General features: G+C 28.3%; 1 protein-coding gene across 2 annotated transcripts in view; it reads left to right on the forward strand.

The window, feature by feature from the left end:
• Positions 1-20,004, forward strand: part of LOC114129045 (uncharacterized) — a 147,532-nt gene that overhangs the window by 42,127 nt on the left and 85,401 nt on the right. For both annotated transcript variants that reach the window (XM_050198984.1, XM_050198983.1), the window contains one exon: positions 16,739-16,841. In XM_050198984.1, the coding sequence (XP_050054941.1) occupies positions 16,802-16,841 (40 nt within the window). In that variant the 5' untranslated portion in view covers positions 16,739-16,801. Of the gene's footprint in view, positions 1-16,738; positions 16,842-20,004 lie in introns of those variants that run through there.

The raw sequence follows: 20,004 nt of genomic DNA on the forward strand, positions 1-20,004 counted from the left end.
TATTTATGGACTGAAGACGTATAAATGATAAATAGTTTCCTTGTTTACTCAAAACGTATACGAACGTATTGTATCTTTAAACTTTACCGTTACACTATTATTATATATATATATATGTCCTTGTAGCTATTCTTCTGATCTCTTGCGACTAACAGCCATAGAAGTTATAATAGACGACGATGACGACCATGGCGGCGGCGATCTTTTTCTTTCGAGACATTGCGCCGGTCGGTTGGACCCCGTGGGGGTTGGGAGAGGACGTCGGTGCACTGGGTGTGTAACTTTTCAAAGTCCTTTCAAAAGGTCGTGTACAAAAAGAGGGAATAGTATAAGAAAGAGCGAAAAAAAAATGTTTACCGAAATGTCGGACCAGATTCAATTTAAAAGAGTGAGAGAGAAGTAGCGATTTCTTTTTACTCGTTGGCTGGTCTTTGGGCTTTTTATACTTTGAATCAAAGGAGAATTCCGGTAGCCTTTCACTTTTCCTCGGCGTTCGCGTCTCCTCCCTTCTACACGGTTCACGGGGGGTTTTTTTTTATCGCCACAAGATTTACGATGTAATTTGGTGTTGTAAAAACCGTCGACCGTCGAGTGTCCTCGCATGGTAGATATTTATGTGTCCGGGTGTTCGTGGTCTAATATATGTATACGCGCGGTGTATAAGTCACTCTGACGATGGTGAAACACATAGGTAGAGCGGAGGAAGTGTATAAAAGTGGTCGAACAATGGAGATTCTCGTGCGTGTGCCAGTGATATGCGTATTTTATAGAGTGTGAGTGTACAGGTATATGTGTGTGTGTGTGTGTGTGTGTGTGTGTGTGTGTGTGTGTTGTGTGTGTGTGTGTGTGTGTGTGTTAGGTTACACCGTTATATATAAATGTTAAAGAGTGTTTTTTTAGTTCACAAAAAATAAAAACCGTACTATCGTGTAATTACGTATGCGCCTGCAGGTAGTGCAAAAACGGTCGACGCTGAACGTTCGACAAATAATAATAATAATAATATATATATATATATATATATATAATATATATATATATAAATAAAATATATGTATAATATTATATGCTTATATATATATATAAATATATTTCAGACTAACCGAGAAGGACAGAATATTATTATATCGTAACGAGACGCGATTACTCCGGGGGGAAAATAAATAATAAAAAAACGTCGAATTCGAAAGTAGGGAAAAATCTATACGGCACGATTATCATTATTATTCAAGTCTCCTCGCCGTCGTTAGTAAAGTATACCACCGTAAGAAATTACAAATGCGCCGCCAATATCGCGCACCGGGAAATTCGGAATTGATCCGCCGAAAAACGCGCAGGGGATCGACAAACTATACACCGAATCGGCCGGTTCTGCGGCGACTCGGTCGAGTCCGTAGTGCAACAGTGATACTACACATTATATCGTACGACGTTACCAGGTATGTGGTGTTCGAGACGACGGTAATTGTCGAGTCGTTATAGGTGGCTGCGATGTGTATATATATATAGGACCGCGGACATACTTATTTTACGGAAGTTCCGGTATATTTTAACGATGCGAGGCAATACTTGAATAAAACATAACCATAAGTGCATTTGTTTTTTTTTCATCAATAATCGTTATTGAAAAAATCAGTACCACGTTAATCCAAAAAAAAAAAAGACTAATTTTTATTATTATCGAATGAAATTTTACTTATATAGACGTCTTATATAGAACGTTTAAAAATATACGTGTGTGCATTAGATTTGAATTTTTCGGGGTGTTTCTTAGTAGTTTATCAGCAGAGGAAACAATTAATTTGTTTTGATGTATCACAATAATTATTATATATCTGGTTATTCACTGCAGGTTGCGATGTATTCGATTTTTTAAAAACAATTATCACTATTCGAGTAATGCGTTGGTTTTGTATTAAAATCGAAATTTACAAGGCTGCTTAGTCCTTAGGCGTACTCGTGACATCCAGAAACTTCAAAGAACCACGCGATAAAATTGTTTGTACATCGTGAACTATAACAGTAACATAGTTCGTCGTTTTAGTTAAACTGTGGAAAATTCCGACGCCGCCTTCTCCCACTTGACATTGGGGTGAAACTGATTTCAAATTCGCTACGTTTCTGGACTTGGATATTGCGCGTAGTCGCGGTGCATGAGTTTCGGTAGATTTTATATGAATTTATAATATTATTATTGTTTTATGTTTCGACATGACCTCGCGCTATGCCCACAATATTCGAGAAATAGTCGTACAGCATAATATTATAATTTATTGTGCGACCGACCGCAGGCCATATGGTGAACGATGTTCGTGTTTTGAGAGCTAATATTAACAGCACATACGTATTATAAGTAGAGCTCACTCAAAAAATTCAGCCGATGGACCGTAGTGGAAAGGGTCGCAAAACGGTGTCGGTCCGATCTGGCGTAGAAAGAACGGCCGGGCTTAAACTTTTTTAATTACAAACGCGAACTGCACGTTGCGTATATTCTGAACTCTCGTATTTAAATACGAAATAATTTCGCTTTCCCACGACAAAAAGTCGTTTTTATTGCGTAAACGGCTTATACTACGAAATAATAAATTTTATCTTTTTACATTTGTTTTTTTAAATAATTTTTATGGTCAAGACCAAAAAACAAATTATGATTCATTTTTTTTTTTATGTAAAGTTTATTATAATAGCAATCGACTAATAAATAACACTGGTATGACTGTATGAGTGTACACGACGAGAGTTTATAGCTGAGGTATCCTGTCATATTTTTATTATTAAATTACTAATGTTAAAGAATTGTAATCGATATGTATTTAAACTTGTTTATTCTTTTTTGATCTTGCTAAAAAATGTTTTTTGTTCCTCACGTGCTTAGTATAAAATCCGGATTGTGGTGTTAAATTTTTTCTATGTCTGTTCAACGTTATGTATATTATGCAGCAAAATAAAATTACGTAGGTACCTATGCCTATGAATCTATTGTATTTCCTTGCAAATGACAATCGTGGTACTAACGACTTGCAATCGCTTTTTGTGTTGTAATTAAACTTAGGCTATACGGTTTACCTAGGTCTATAAATCAATTATGCATTTATAGTAAACAATGTCAGCGAAGGCAGAAACGCCCTTAACATGAACAGAAATGGACCTTTTAACGTTTGACAAGCGTGTACACGCTAACGTATTGTTTGGATCCTTTTCACGTTTTAATGTTTTTGAAGGATATATAATAATACAAACTAACTCCCGAATGCCAAAAAGCGAGCGTGAGGAATATTAATAATAATGTATAGTAATGTCACTTTTCAAATGCATTAGGTATGCGCGGTATGTGGAATGGTTTGTTCAACGTGACAGTTATAAATCCTATTAAATGAGCTCACATATATACACATATGTTATAATAACGTTATCCCTCCCCACTCAGGGAAGTTACACATAATACTTGATACTCGAAACATAATTGATGGCTTAAATTGTTGATCGATTGTATTTTTAGCGTCTATAATGTAAAAAATTCTGTTTGCTTTTAATTATTTTCATAAAAAAAATATTTCAAGGATAAACAATATTTTACCACTATATTTCCAATATTTTAATAGAAACCATATGAATAAAGTCAATACGTGTGAGGTATTATTTTACCATAAATTATATTGCGGTCGAGTTATTATCAAAACATAATTGATGGATGAGTTTAAATGGCAAATTTTAATTCAATAATCCTGCATCTACACAGCATTCATAAAATGTTCACAAAAACAGATTTAAATAAATATTTGACGACAAACTATGTTAATTTAGAGATAACAGTTTTGTGTTTAAAGTATCGTACACTAAACGTGTACAACTGAGAATAAAAAATTTAGTTTACTATTAAAACGGAGAGAGTTAAGTATAAATATAAAAACTTTTTTTACCGTCTTAAGATTAGCAATGTTACGTTAGGAATGCAAAATAAAATATAATAACAGTTTAAGATAAAGGTATAATAAATTAATGAGGCAATTTGTGGCTAATGAGTTACACAACAAAGGCAAATTTCAATAAAAAAAAAAAATGAAGATAAGTTTGCTTCAAAAAGGCAAGACCGAAATGTTATTCATTTTCTTATATCTACATAGGTAATTTGCAAAATAGTGCACTAGACAGTTCACAGGTATACGTACTCTCGTTAATACATATTATATCAAATATATATTATGTTTACCATTTCACACGAATAACAAACTATCGTTTTTTAAAGTAAATGCATTCTTAGAATCAACACGCAATTTAAGCTATATTTACATTGTCTAAACAATATCAATGTACCTATTAAATTCATAATATTAACAAAATACCTATACTACGAATTATTGTGTTATCGTTTTTAGACTTTGAGCCGATAGCGATTAATGCATAATTAATAGTTTTAAATTGATGTGAAAAAAACTTTAAAAATTCAAATAAATAATTATTTTTCAGCTGATGTAATCTCATTTCAATGAAATCGTATATTTAAAAGAATAATAATGAGTTTAGTTATGTTGCTGAAATAATTCAATAAATATTACTTCAACTTGAAAATTTTATAATTATATTAATAATACATTATTATTTACTATATCCAATGATATTTTTAAAAATATTTAGATAATTTTGAGCTTTTCGCGAACTTATTCACACCTTACTATTACTACTTTATGAGTTAACAAACTTAATATATTATAATATAATGTATAATAATTTGCTTTTTAGCAAAAAAAAAAAAAATAGTTAATTCTATCTACTACTTATAGTAATATAAATAATAAATATATAAATACTTAGAAATACTTAGAAATATAACTGATAGACTGTCTCTGCTCGGAACTATTTTTCGTACCCAATAATGCATCATTGAATTATAATTATTATTTGCACACCCATTTCAGTGACTTACTCTATTAGGAGGTACGCTCGACACCTACTTTACTGTAGATTGTAGAACGACTTGTCAACTTCTCTGGGGTATTATTTTTATATATAATTAAGTTTTTGTTCTTGAAAATTAAATTTCAGTAACGAATTAAATTTTACAATATAGTCCATATATAATATCTTGACAATAGAATATCAACAATCTTAAAATAATTTTTGATGCACATTGTTGTCTTAAAAACAAAAACGTATTATATGGTAGAATTGAATGAAAACTTCAATTAAATACGGTTTGGTATAATATGAAAATAAAATAATAACAGCATATACTATATATATATACAATTTGTTTAAAATAACAATCGATACTAACGAAAAAAAAAAAAAATAAATATTGAGTCCAAAAAAGAAATAGCTGTGGGTTAGCGGGTCACATTTTGTCAGTCGTCAATGATAACAATAAAAATAAATAATATAAACCATCATAGTTGTATGCACAAATACTCTCATTCGTATACGCCGCACTTATGTATAATATATATGTTGTTGTGGTGTACATGGTAAATTGTATTTTACAGAAGTACAACATCCATATAACTACGTGTATTATATAATGTATATATGTATATGCACTCGGATAATATATTATATGCAAATGTACGATACGCAATATATTGGTCTTGGTACAATGTATATATTATAATACGTACACCTAAATAGGTATTGTGGTGTATAAATATATATATATATGGGCACACACGTTGAAAGGGAGCAACGAGAATTATTTCCCGTAGCGTTTTGTTTCCGTCTATACGTCCGCAATATGTGCAACGCATTGAAATTCAAAACGTTAACTGTATAATGTCCGATTAGTGTCATATAACAGGCGATAACCTACGCGTTATCTCTATTTACGGACAAAACTCGCCCCTCTGCCGATTCACGTCATTATTTGTATGCGAATTGCCGATGAGAGATTTCTTATAAAATATCATTGTATACCTACGATACTATCGTGTGCGTCCACCGCCATCGCGAGTGACGGAGTTCATCGGAGTCCGTTCTTGGGCCCAATAATACCAAATTAATATCAACCGTTTCGGACAGGTGGAAAAAATTTACAATGTCGTCGCACAAAAAATTTAACCGTATAGGGGCGGGAGACTGAAATTATGCGGAGAAGCGGAGGACAATGAGTTGTCGGCGGGAAGAGGAGGAGTGGCCGTAAGTGTGAGAGAGAAATTGTGGATAAATTGTACGCCAAGAAAAGCCACGCGTGCAGAGTCGCCTTGTTCGAGGACGCGTGAGATTTTCGGTGACCGGAAAACTTTGAAAAGCTACATATAAATGCGCAACGATAACAAGTACGTGATCGGAATAACGCGAGCTCGTACGCCGTCTCTGTGCGTTCCGTTCGTCGATTTTATTTTACTTTCTCATTATTATTATTATTTTTTGCGTGGATTTTTGATTTCGACATGAACATGCGCTCGCCAGGAGTGAATGAGTGCGTTATGCGGGTGGTGTGCGAGACAGTGACGTTTTAAAAGCCGAATCGACAGACCGATGCCGTGGCGCCGTTAACAATCGATGTTGTATCACCACGAAATATTGAATGTGTAAAGAAAAGAAACATGCGACTCGAACTTTATACTGTTTAATGAATTTAAACGCGTTATTTTAAATTAATAATAAGTACCTCGTGAATCTTGAAAACAGAGAAACGGCGGGACCGTTGTTTGTTAATTTTTTATTCATTAAACAGTTGAACGCGAGAAACGAGTGAAAACGCATTACATTATTATATATTATATTTATATATTATTACATCTAAAATACACACACACACATACATGCACATAATTGGATATGATAGCGTGTAACGAAATTAGTGTAAATTAGGTCGTGCGCTATGAATACCGTGCAGAGTACCATAAAATGCTGAACGTTCTAAATTTATGATTACACACGTCACATACGATCTTATTTAAACCTTTGTTTATATTCGCACCGAAAGCAAAACAGTGTATGTGTTTAGTTTATAGTATTTAAGATTGCCATGCTGCTGCTACAAATGTTTTTCGAGAGTAGGTCTCAGATGAAATGCAATGAATACAAATAGCGATTTTTTTGATATTGAAATATATTATTATTATTTTTTTAATATCTATTTTCTTTTTGAAAAATTGCAGGCACCTATGCATTTTTAAAATTTTATTATTTATATTTTTCAAAAAAATAGTAAAGTAATAAATGGTGACACATATTCTTTATATCAGAATTTAGAGCTGTTTAATATTTTTATGATTATGTTAACATATAAATATTACATTTTGGAAGTGTAATTTTTGTTTTTATAAGCTTTTAAATTTCAGATGAGGGTGGTAAAAGGGATACACTACCTATGAATACATAATAAAAATACATAATTTAAATATGACAAACTCATATTTGTCATGTATATGTTTTTTAGTTCTGCTGTTACCATTTATAATACAAACATTTTGTATATTGCATATTTTTTATAAAAATTAGTTTATAGTGTTCTTTAAACCAGTTAAGAATTGTTACTAGTTCGTCTGGTAATATTTACGGTAACTTGTTAGTCATATTATTATGTCGAACAATGTTATGATATATGTAACAATGTAATGGTAACTATAAATGCCTAAATGATATTGAGCTTATCGGAAACCAACAATTTTGAGTTACAATCATATTTTGATAATAAATTTAGGTTTTTTGATAAATTATTGATACAAGTTACAAGTAAAATCAGCAGACAAAATTATTAACTAGGTGTACTTTTTAAAAAATTGTGTTAAAAGTATGTGTAAAAATAATGGTGTTACTTTGAAACTATTGTTAAAATTTTTTATATACTTGGTAGTTTGGAAAATTTGGAGTTGATTAAAAATTATAAGTCATCCTGATGTTAGCTTTTATTGGATAAACAAAATATTTCTTAAATTGTTTGTATTTTAAAGGCAATATACTTTAGACTTTGAAGGTTAGGTTAATCCTGTGAAAGTTTCTTATCGTTAATATAAACACTAAAAACGCTCTGTTTTTGAGAATCAATTTTCATATGCTAATAACAATTTACTTTGATGAAAAAAGTTAGATTACATGTTTTCGTGTTGAAAATGATATCAATTTTTAAAAACAAAAAATTGACATCACAGGATATTAATTTAAAATTTTCTCTAAAAGAAACTATGTACTTTTAGCTTGTATATATTTAGATTTCAAAACACCATTCATGGTTCAGAAAACTGAAGATTATCTGGTTTTAAATGTTTTCATGGCTCAATTTTATAAAAATTGTATTCATAAATAGCAAATAAAAAATCTATTAGTTTTAATCAGAATCAATATTTTTTTGAGTCACATTAAACAAATTAATTTTTATTTAACATATTATACTGGAAATAACTACTAAATCAAAAACAAGATTTTAAAATTGAAAAATTAAAATTAAAATTAATATTATTTTAATTTAGTAAATATTTTATTGCTTTGGGATAAATCGTATAATATGTTGAATTGATAAGTTATGTTTTATTTTACTTTTAAACATGATTAATAAATTTGTTTTAAAAATGTGTATGCAAATGTATTCATTTAATTATTGAAAAATATCTGAACAATTTTTTATAGTCGGGGCTATTTTTATGGTTGAAGGACTTGTTGCTCGAACGAATACAATTTTAATCGATCTGTAATTGAAATATGCGTAAGCTACAGTTTCATTGTATATTTATTTTAGTATAAATTTTAAAATAACGAGACTCTGAATTAATGTTATTTGTTAGAGGTGAAATTCAAAAGTTGTATGACTGTTAGAATGGACCCGGTTTTTTTTTTTTACAATAATTTAAATTGGATTGCAAATATTGTTATAATAATTTAAAAATAGTGATTATAATAAGATAATGATTTTTATTTATTGTAATAAATGGTTGAAAAGTTAAAAACATCATAACCAAGTTTGTACTGAATACAGTTAAAAACATTTAAGTCAGATAACATGAAAAATATCACTTAAACTAATGGTTGGTGATTTGAAAATTGTTCATAATACGATATCATGCAGTATATACTATATAGCAGCGGTGCCCAACCCACAGCCCTCGGGCTTCATGTAGCCCGCTAAGGTATAAAAGTTGTCCGTTATAAATTTTTAAACAAGGGCCAGGAAAATCCCGATTTCGCGATAGGATTATCTGCCTCTGATTGATTAAATAGATATTAGTTGTAAATTATTCAATAATACATATGAGTATATAAGTAACTGTGACTTGTTGTTATCAAATTTATACTTATTATCATTTATATTAATAATATCATTTTCTAATTATGTTGATAATGTCATAATGTAATAAATCTTAATAATTTCATCAAAATAAAACTTCCGTTTTGAAAATTGTATTTTTTAAACTTGAACATTTTTAATATTTAACGTATTATTTATTGTTTATATAAAACCCGCACTAGTAAGGTAGATGACGAGACAATTTAAACAATTTCGTTGAAAAGTACATTTTCTCACAGTCAGAAGTCTTTCATGAATGTAAAATATAGGTACAGAATCAATTAAATTTAATAGGGTTTTTGTTTTATATGTAATATGTGCATATATAACTTATATATATATGGTATATTTATGGTAAATATTTTTATCATTATCACATCTATCATCGAATTAAATGTAAATAGCAAATATAAATTTTTCATACATACAATGTGTTGTATATTTGTAAAGTTTTTATTCTATTCAAAAAGGAAAAATCTAGAAGTAAAATATTATTAGTTTTACTAAATAATTTTTCCTTTCAATACACATTTTAGGGCTTATAAGGATTTTAAGATATTAATATATTGAAGAAAATGTATAATATGATTTAATATTATATTATATTTAATTTGAAAGGGAACATTAAAAAACAGCTTCATATTACACTTACGCAAATATGAAGTGATCAACTTAAAAGCACTATCATTAAGTGGTTGTTGATTTTTCATTTTTATACGTAGGTCAAATTAGCATTATAAATTTTTAAGTATTATAATTAAAAAGACATCTTAGAATAATAATATTGTAATTTTTTCATTTGTTCTTACATAACAAATATAGGGGAATAATAAAAAAAGTAATTCTCTATAACAGTAATAATAATACAATTATAAAATTATTTTCTATTTTATTTAGGCATGTATGGACACTGTTTTAATTTAAATATATAGAGACATAATTTTCAGTTATCCTTGTATTTTACTTACTTTTATATAGAAAAAAAAAATGATAATAGTAGATATCTGAGTACTAATAACAATCACTGCTATAACTATATATTTCTATAGCATTAAAACCAAATGGGGAGGGGAAGAAGAAATACTTTCACCAGTTTTCTTGCTATTAATAATACACTATATCTATGGTTTATCACCAAATGACGTTTCAGAGTACTTATATAAAATAAAATGTAAGTACAAAAAGGAATAAAGTAATCCTACTTCACTCTGTATAGAGTGAAAATCGATACTCATGTTGCATAGTGGTAGTGAAGGGGTGGAAAGACTATAAACTATTGCGGGAGGTAGTAGTAGTCGTTTTCATCTTTGTGGGTCAATAGGTTAGTCCCCCCTCATATATACGATCTATCCGAAACGGAGTAATGAAGAAAACTAAACTTATTGTATATACAAAACTGTTGCATGTCGATTGCAGGTATATAAAGCGGGTCAATAAAATCGAGCACCCAGTTCGAAATCCCTTGAACAATCGTAGGTCGTATATAAAAAATAAAAAACAGACAGGCAACAACTGTGGTAGGAAAAAAATGTATATCGTGTTCAGAGGAAGAAAAAAATACACTAGTACACCACCGATTACAATCATACGCCGCCCATACACTCACCTGTTCACACTGCAGTTATCCCATCGAACGGAATCCTTGACTTGTCGTTTAATTGACTGACAAGTCAATCGCAAAATCCTTTTAAATGTATAATTGCAATTTTGTTCTTTAAGCGTTATTATTTTGTTTTCACGATATATTCCTAACAAATATTTTTTTTTAAATTCTCTCCCTATGAAATTAAAAGTCACATACAATTATTCATCTAATAAAACCATATCAAATATATTTGTGGTTAAGATTATAGTATTTAAACCAAAAAATTATATTATGTTGATTTTTAGGTCTAAAATTGATGGTAATCGTACGAGTATATCGAAGAAGTCTTATCAAATACTTGGTATTCAATACAAATTTGTAAATGTTTAAAAAAAATATCAAATCATATAGATAGATATGTACTTTATTATATCAATCGTATGTATTATTGTATGTACGTCATTATTATCAGGCTGAGTTTGTAAAAATTTCTAAAACGATCATTTGCCATCGTAACATGGAGATCATGGTTTTAGACGGTATTAAAATTTAAAAGAATATATTTAAATAAAAATATTAGGCATTTGCTTATTATTTTCATACAATATATCCACAATATGACTATTAATATTTATTAGTTTATGGCTTAGGATTATGATTTCTGAAAGCATTTTATCCATTTTCGTGCATTTATGCGTAGTACCCAAATTTCTTAAGATAGAATGTCAAAATGATGCAGGGTCGCCAGCATGTAATCTCGGTACGTTACGACTATGCGTATCACCACTATCCCTGTTAAAAGGATATAAATCATATCCTTTTCGAAATACTTGGATTTTCGTGTTGAGCGGCTGCTGAGAAGATGTTGGGTCACGAAACAGTAACCATAGTTACTGTTCATCTGGTAAAAATGGTAAAAATATTATCTTTTGTACATTGAACCTAACTCGTTCGACCATAGTATCCTTACGGCAACATTGTTATCGAACGTCGCAGTCGCTGCCCAGCGCACCCAAAGTCATCGTTTTCTTTTTTAAATGTCTTCAAAGTTAAATAATACCTTTAAATAAAAAATGGAAATTATTATCACGATTAAAAAAAAAAAAGCTCCATTTATAATCAAGAGTAATAATATAGTGTATTTTACTGTTTCAATTAAGTTTTTTACTCGTATAGGTAAAATCTATAAAATGGTAATCAATATTCATATTAACTAGACAATAAATAAATTAACGTAATAATTTGATAATGTAAGATATAGAAAATTGAAAATGACGTTTAAAAAATTTCAAGCAATCAAAAAACCAATTTTGCAAAATTTTGTTTATCCAATCGCGTTTGGATGTACATTGGATTAGAAATAAATAATTTAATAAAATCATGCTTGTGTTAAATTTACAACGGCACTGCACAAAACTTTCAAAAAATTTTTTTGGTTATTCCTGATTACCAGTTTCGTATAGTACAATACGTTTCTTACTTTTATTAACGTCTTTTTAAATGTATTTTTCACAGTTTCTTTTTGTAAAATATTGAAAAATAACATAGAGTTAAACATTGTGTTCGCTGTAGGTACTCAAAAGCAATAGCCTTTCACTGTGCGTTCAAAAAATATAACAAAGAAACTTCTATGTACTGTGTTTAATATTAAATAATTAAATATCTAACAAATCATCTCGTTGATAAAAAGTAAATATAATGGTATGAATGGTGGGGTGGATGTAACCTTCCACCACTGGTTGCACAGTTGTGGCGTATAACCTTGGCTCCTGTGTGTTACACATCAGTTTCCGTATAAAGTTTTCACCTCGGCGATAAATCAAGGCGAACTTAAGCATTTTCGTGAGATAATTGGAATCTATTTGTTGACGTTTTCTCTTCTCCGTCGACCTCTTGAACTTTTTACTGTTGAACAAAAAAAAAAAAAGATAATCACTACGTATATTGAAAACACTCTTGTGTGCACAACAAAAATGGGACTTTTTGCTGCTAAAATGTTTAAATGCGTTTAACGAAGAACCCGAGTAGTGCACGGATGAACCGACAAGAATATCGATGGTTGGGCCAAAGTTTTTGTTTTCGACATCCTTATATGTAATGAACTCCAAACAACGTTAACCAAATTGATTAGTCCAATTGAATTGCTTCTTTTATACTACGATAATACGATCTCGTTGGGGTCGGATAAACTTTATTATTTTGTTTTTCAGCTCCAATGACCTTTTGAACGCCGATGAAATGTGTTCTAATATAGTAACTATTTGGTGTGAAGTTCGTTTATCACGCTCAATAACCTATACTCACAATAACATTTAATTTAAGTTAGAAAAAACAAAAAAATAAACATTAAACATTAAACATAATAATATGTTTAAAATATATAATATTATTATTAGGGAACGGACTTATATGTAATTAAAATACAAAAATATGTACATAAATATGGAAGTATAATTTATAAAATATGTCTAATAAAAATGTTATTTCTGTATAACTACAATGCATTTATGGAATAAATACATTAAGTATGATTATAAAAATATTAAAATGATGGGTTGCATTAAATAATTACATTTTTTTTTTTAAATTATTGAATGTTAAATTTCGCCTATTAGGTATCAAAAATATTTTTTAAATGACCAAACAATCGTTCCACATCAACCGATATAATTGGAGAAGGCAAGAATTCTAAAATATTTAGATGGGTGTCTACCAATCAATTTTAAAATAATTTCCATTAAATATTTTAAAATTTTAAAATCGATATAGCTTGGTTTTTTTTTTTTTTTTTGTAACAGCATGGATTATACAATTTATTATATTAATTAACAATATCTCTATTTGTCCGTTTACTAGTTTTAATTGTTCTATCGCTGATTCGATAATGTGCATACTATCATTGAATGATATATTTTTTGTTTCTAATTTTGTAATTATAAGTGTGTGCAATAAAACTAACCCACCTTAAAGAACTTATTTTATAGTAATTATCAACCACATACTAGGTATGAACCACATATTTCGCTATCACTATTATTAACCAGGATTTCGAATTAACTAAGTAGATATAACTAATAAAACTCTCCCTAGTAAGTAGGTACATATTATTCATATTATTTGATACGTGAACAATAATAATTCATGAAAGGTGATTCATGAATTACTCATTATTATAAATCGATGTTTCAACGTCACTAAAGTAATTAAGTGTTGTTAGTTAATTATTATTTAAATTTTTTCCTTCAAGAAGCTCAACAAAATACTAAAAAATTTTGCCTTTGAAGTTTGTGCTTTTGATTAAGGCTAGATATTTACTATAGATACTTTACGTCTGTACCGTGTTTTAAGCCTAACAAATGAATTTATTAGGTGATTATGAGTTGATTTTTCAATAATATTTAAAACAAGGAAGAATTATAAAATTATAAATCACAAGAATATTATTATTTTTCATTTAGAAAATTTTAAATTTCCGATTCTAAATTTGATGATGAATTATGTTTCTGATAGGAAAGATTTAGTTTTAATAGGAAGGGTTGAAAATTGAAATTGAAATTTTGAAGTTTGGTTTTTAAATTGAAATCGGATTTCCCGGACAATTGACGTTGCAAATTATTGGCTCTGGTTTAAGTCGATAGCAAAAAGTGAAGGTGCAACTTCATGGACGTAGATTTACCGTTTACATATTACTTATATAATTAATAGGTATTATCACACATGATTACAATGTTGATTATTAAAGAATATTAAAGTTTAAATTTTTAAATTAATAACAATAATAATTGATATACTATATACATAAAATTTCAAGTACATACAAACATTTTTTGTTTAAAACAAAGTCTATGCAATTAAATACAAATGTTTTTGTTCCGTGAAAAGTTAAAAGAAAACTACAGGATTAATGTTGAAACAATTTATTTTAAATTGTAACCATTTAAAAAGAGCAAATATCCTGTTCGAGACATTCTTCAAGAACCCACAAGCTAAATAAAATTTCCGTCAAACATTTGTAAAAGGTTTTATTCAAAGAGTTGGACTATAGTTCACTTTGATGACTGCTATATGATGATGATGTGTGGTACGTGAGCTTTAAAAATTAATATTTTAGCTTGAACTTTAATAATGCATAAACCACTTTGGGTCTTTGAACTTTGTAAATTTACTATGCAATTCAATACGGAGTTTTGTTATTTTTTCTATTGCAAAAGTATACTCTAAAGAAAAGAAGGAAATGAGGTAGAAAATGTGTGTCCGCAGGACTTTTTGTTATTTTTTACAGTGATTATAATATTCTCAAATTACTCAAGTTTTTTTTTATTTTATTTCAAAATATACGATTGTATACTGAGTAAATTAATAATAAGACAATTTCGAAGGGGTCGCGATAATTTAATTATTTTTTAAAACTCGATATTTTAAAAATAAAAAAGGGAAAAAAGTGAACTTACTTGTTTACTCTCAAAATTCTAAATATAAGTCAATTAAAATTATATAATATATCTATTATATATAATTTATAAATATTTATCCATGCAAAAGTGTGTTGACGCCTTATTTGATATTTCAGTTTGGATATAATAATAGTTTTCTAGATAAAAAAAAAATGATTTGCGCTTTTAATAATTTTTGGGGAATTCTTAAAGAGATTTTTCAGCTATTAAAAGAAATAGGATTTAATATTTAAAAAAAAAATTCGGTACATAAAATACCTATTATATATTATACAATTATCTGTGTTCATTATGTGTTTGTTAAGAAAATAAAAATACTCAATTTAACAGATCTAATTTTTTCCTTAAAGTATTTCAGTTATTTGTATTTTATTCTTGTATAGACATTATTATCAAAGATAAGACACAAAGTTTATGATGAGTTATATTTTAGATCGCTGACTCAGTACTATTGGATTATTGGCAGTAACAAAAGTCTAGAAGTTTGGGCTGTAGTTTGGTTCATCCAAACTACTCGTAAAATCGAGAGATTTATTCGACTTGAAAAGGATCCGATTTAACTGAAATAGAACAACGGCCTAAGTTATCACATTTTCTGTCGTTCATCTCTAATATTTCGAAAATAAAACGGTATATACAATAAAGATATCCATTAATTAAGTTATGTAAACTCATTCACCGTAATAATTTTAATTAAAATAAAATAATTTTAATTAAATATATTTATTATTTTTGTTTCACAATAATTTTATGAACAAGTGTAGATGTAAAACTCAATACTTAGTCACATACTCATATTTTTTAAATTATATCATAATTCATAGATAATGAACACAGAAGTATATTTTTATGCAAAATAATTCATGTAAAAGGTTTAAAATGATATAAATAGTAACTAAGAATATTATATCTTTGGACTAAACATGATTCAATTTTAAATATTTATGTCAATATTTCTGAATAAAATATAAGTTGGGATATAAAATACAGGATATGTTGTTAAAGATTACAATTTACAGGGAATATCTGATAATTGACAATTATTATCATTAGAATATTAATTGGAGATGAAATTTTATAATAATATTTACATTAGAACATATTCAAATTAAAGCAGTTTGAGTTCAATTAATATCCAACTGAAATTTTCATTACAACTTGTATATTTTAATGTCAAGAAATCCAATCGTAAATTTATAAATTTACAATTATTGTAACTCAAAGTTTTATGAGACCAAGTATTATTATAAATCCATCAAAACCATCAACGAGCTATAAAGTCGACTTACATATTACAGAGGTTTAATATTCGGTCGTTAATTTAAATGTATCATTACGTTTATCGGGACGAATTAATTGAATAATAATAATTTTAATTATTTGTATACACTATACGATATATGTTCTTACTGAATTTAATATTACAATTTATATGCATTAGATTACTTTTAACTAACCACAAAATATGTGTATTTATTTTAGATACAGTTTGCTGTCAAAGTCGTCCAAACAGCTTTCAAAATTAACCGCTCACGAGAAAGGGGTATGGGCAAAGGAGATAAAAAGCCTACGTCCCAGAATAGTGGTAAGTTAAATACGTTATAAGATATATATTTTTTTTTGCCTGTGTTGAGCGCAAATTTTCAGCATTTTAATATACGCAAACTTGAGAGTATTAATACATAATGTATTGACAATTATTTTTCGGACAAATTAAGTTTATAATAGTTATTTAAGTTATTATAACGCGTGTACGTTGACGTATACATTTTACGTGAACTGTATGATTAAGTTTGCACTGCAAAAACGTGCTTAACTTATTTATAGATGATAATAATCCAAAAACTGTCTTCACAGACTTGGTTATAAAAATGTACCTCATTTGATAATATACATTATTATTGTACATTTCATATATGTTTTATAATTAATTCTAATAAATAGATTTTATAAAATATATTACGTTATAAAATTGTTTGCGTAAAAGTGTGCTTATTGATATTATTTCTTAAACGAATATTGAATATAATATATTACTGTGGTCACTAGATAAGTAAAATTATTATTTCCTCCCACCACCTACGAATATTTTACGGGAAAACTGTTTTCATTACGTTATAGGTTATTGTTGTAACTACACTTTTAACAGCGTTACATTATAATCGCGTGCATATAAATTGTCGTTTGAATGTCGTCATGTTTCATAATACTAGATTAATAAAAAACAGCTTCTTTTTTTTTTTTTATTAAGTGAAAAAAAAACGTCGCGTCGTCACGTCATAACACGATATGTATAAAATTCGTACAGCGTTTATGGTTGATACAGGTTGACGGGTAAGTAACGAGCTGGAAATTTCCACAGGGAAAACACTATAATATAATATATGCCGTATATGGTTACAAACTCATATGTTATGTATTTATATATAGTACTGTGTTAATAATAAAAACGACAATGTTAACCTGTACAGTGTACACACATACCTAGTCTATGATGTGGAGAGACAATATAATGATTTCCTCCGTTCACCCGTTTTCTACATCACACCAAGTGAGGCCGGGACTTTTAGTTCTGGACAGATGGTTAGTGTTCGTGTGAGTAAATTGATGCTATTGATTGTGGCCAATGAAAGTTAAACGCGCTGAATTAGTGATTTGAAATACTATTTAGTAGATTTACGAGCGTGTTTATTAATAAAAATAATATATTATATATTTATTTACACACGTCGTGTATCTTTAGTCGTCAAACGTGATGTTGTTTAACTGTAGTAAAACGTATTCACGAGGGTTTAAATGAAATAAAAAAAGATAAAACGTGAGTTTCTTTATTTCAGTCGAATCGCGTTTAGAATCTGATACAGACTATAATAAACGTATTGGTTTTACAATATACGTTGTTTTAGATTTGTCTACTGTTATTTTTAATAGTAGAGCGAGTTGTCAAAGGAATTTCAAGTGACTCGATCTTTCAACTGTAAATCCTATACTCAGTGCTGGTATTATAGAAAGGCTTTTTTTTTTTTACTTCTCTATAGTTTTATTCGTGCGTGAAGAAAAATTACCAACAATTTATCAAACAATAAAGTAGTTTACCGTTGATAGTAGTGAGTGATCTTAACAGATAAGATTACGAATGGTTTATTGATAAAAAATATAATAAATTCTTTAAATTTTAAATTATCAAACACATGTCTTACATTACAAAAGTAAAATAATGTCAAAAAAAAATCCAACGTTTTTCGAGCTAAATATCGGATTCTTTATAGTTAATACTTACACCGCGTATATTGAAGTAAACAAAGAGTTGCTTAGAAATAATATTTTTTGAATACAATGATTCTTAAAAGTCAAATTAATTATAATAATCTAATGATATCTATAAAGCGCGAAGAAAAAATTCATTGTAATTCCAATATTTTTAAATTTTTAATATAATTTATAATATAGCACAAAAATAGGTAATATCAGTACATGTCTGTGTAGGAACACTAAGAACAATTGAAAAAACATTTTAAAATGCATAATCATAATGACTTTTCTGAGAATTAAGCTACTTAGCTTAGTTTTATAGGTAACTTAACTATTCGAGTGTAATTTTTTTTTTTTGTTTTTTTCAGGTTTCATTATTTATTTTTATTTTACTATACTAAATTTTAATGATCCGAAAATAAAAACTTAATTTGTATTAAACCTTTCTGTTAATTCAACGAATACTAGAGTATTTGCTAAAATATATGTGTTTAAGTTATTTTTATGTAATTTTCAAGTAGTTAAGTAAAGTTAAGAGATCATATTAATTAAGTATAAAATAGTGTATGCCTAAATATGCATTACAAACGTCTGAATAATAAATTGTTTTTAAACAATTTAGGGACCAATCTTATGGTAAAATGGTCACTTGTAACCTAAATGTATACTGTTCAATTAAAATGTAAATGCTTAAAATATTTTATATTATTAATGAAAATTGCGTGTAGCAAATATAACATCATTTCAAAAAAAGGCAAATTTAAAATTTAAAAAAGTTATTTGAAACTTATTTTTTGTCTTGACCTAAATTGTATTTATTACATTTAGTTTGTAGTCAGTGGTAGTATCAATATCCTATGGAATAAAGATTTTATAGTCACTAACTGCACATAATATATTATTATATTACCTTTAAATGGTTTTTTAATAACCTTTCACACTAAAATCAAAAGTGAACAAATGCACAGCACTTACGAATACATTTGATTCTGTATTATTGCTACAGATTAACCGTTTTTATTGCATCTTATTTTTTTTAAATGTCCATAATCCACGGCTAAGTTACATTTAAAAGGTTTACGTTACAACTATGATCAAAGAATAAAATAAAAATTAAAGTACGAAAATAATGTTTTAATTGAAATAAAATCAAATCTTCAAAATCAGTCGACAACAGCATCCTAACGTCTCTACTAAAATAATATGTTTGTATCCACGTGTAATTTTCAGCATAATGATTAACTAAAAAATAGGCCGTTTATCAAAACTAGACATTTTGTCCGATAGTCAACGTCAAAAAAATGTTACGAGTTTACAGATCGCGTCGTAAAGGGCTGTTATGGGAGTGGGTGGAAAAGAGACAGATCATGTGGATTATTATTTTCAAAATATATACTCATAAATATTATTAATGTAACACATAGATTATAGACGTGGTATATATAATATATCCATACATCCTTTTTTAATCCATAAAAACTCACAGCTAGCTTGTA

This window comes from Aphis gossypii, chromosome 2 (assembly GCF_020184175.1).
Source record: "Aphis gossypii isolate Hap1 chromosome 2, ASM2018417v2, whole genome shotgun sequence".
NCBI lineage: Eukaryota > Metazoa > Arthropoda > Insecta > Hemiptera > Aphididae > Aphis > Aphis gossypii.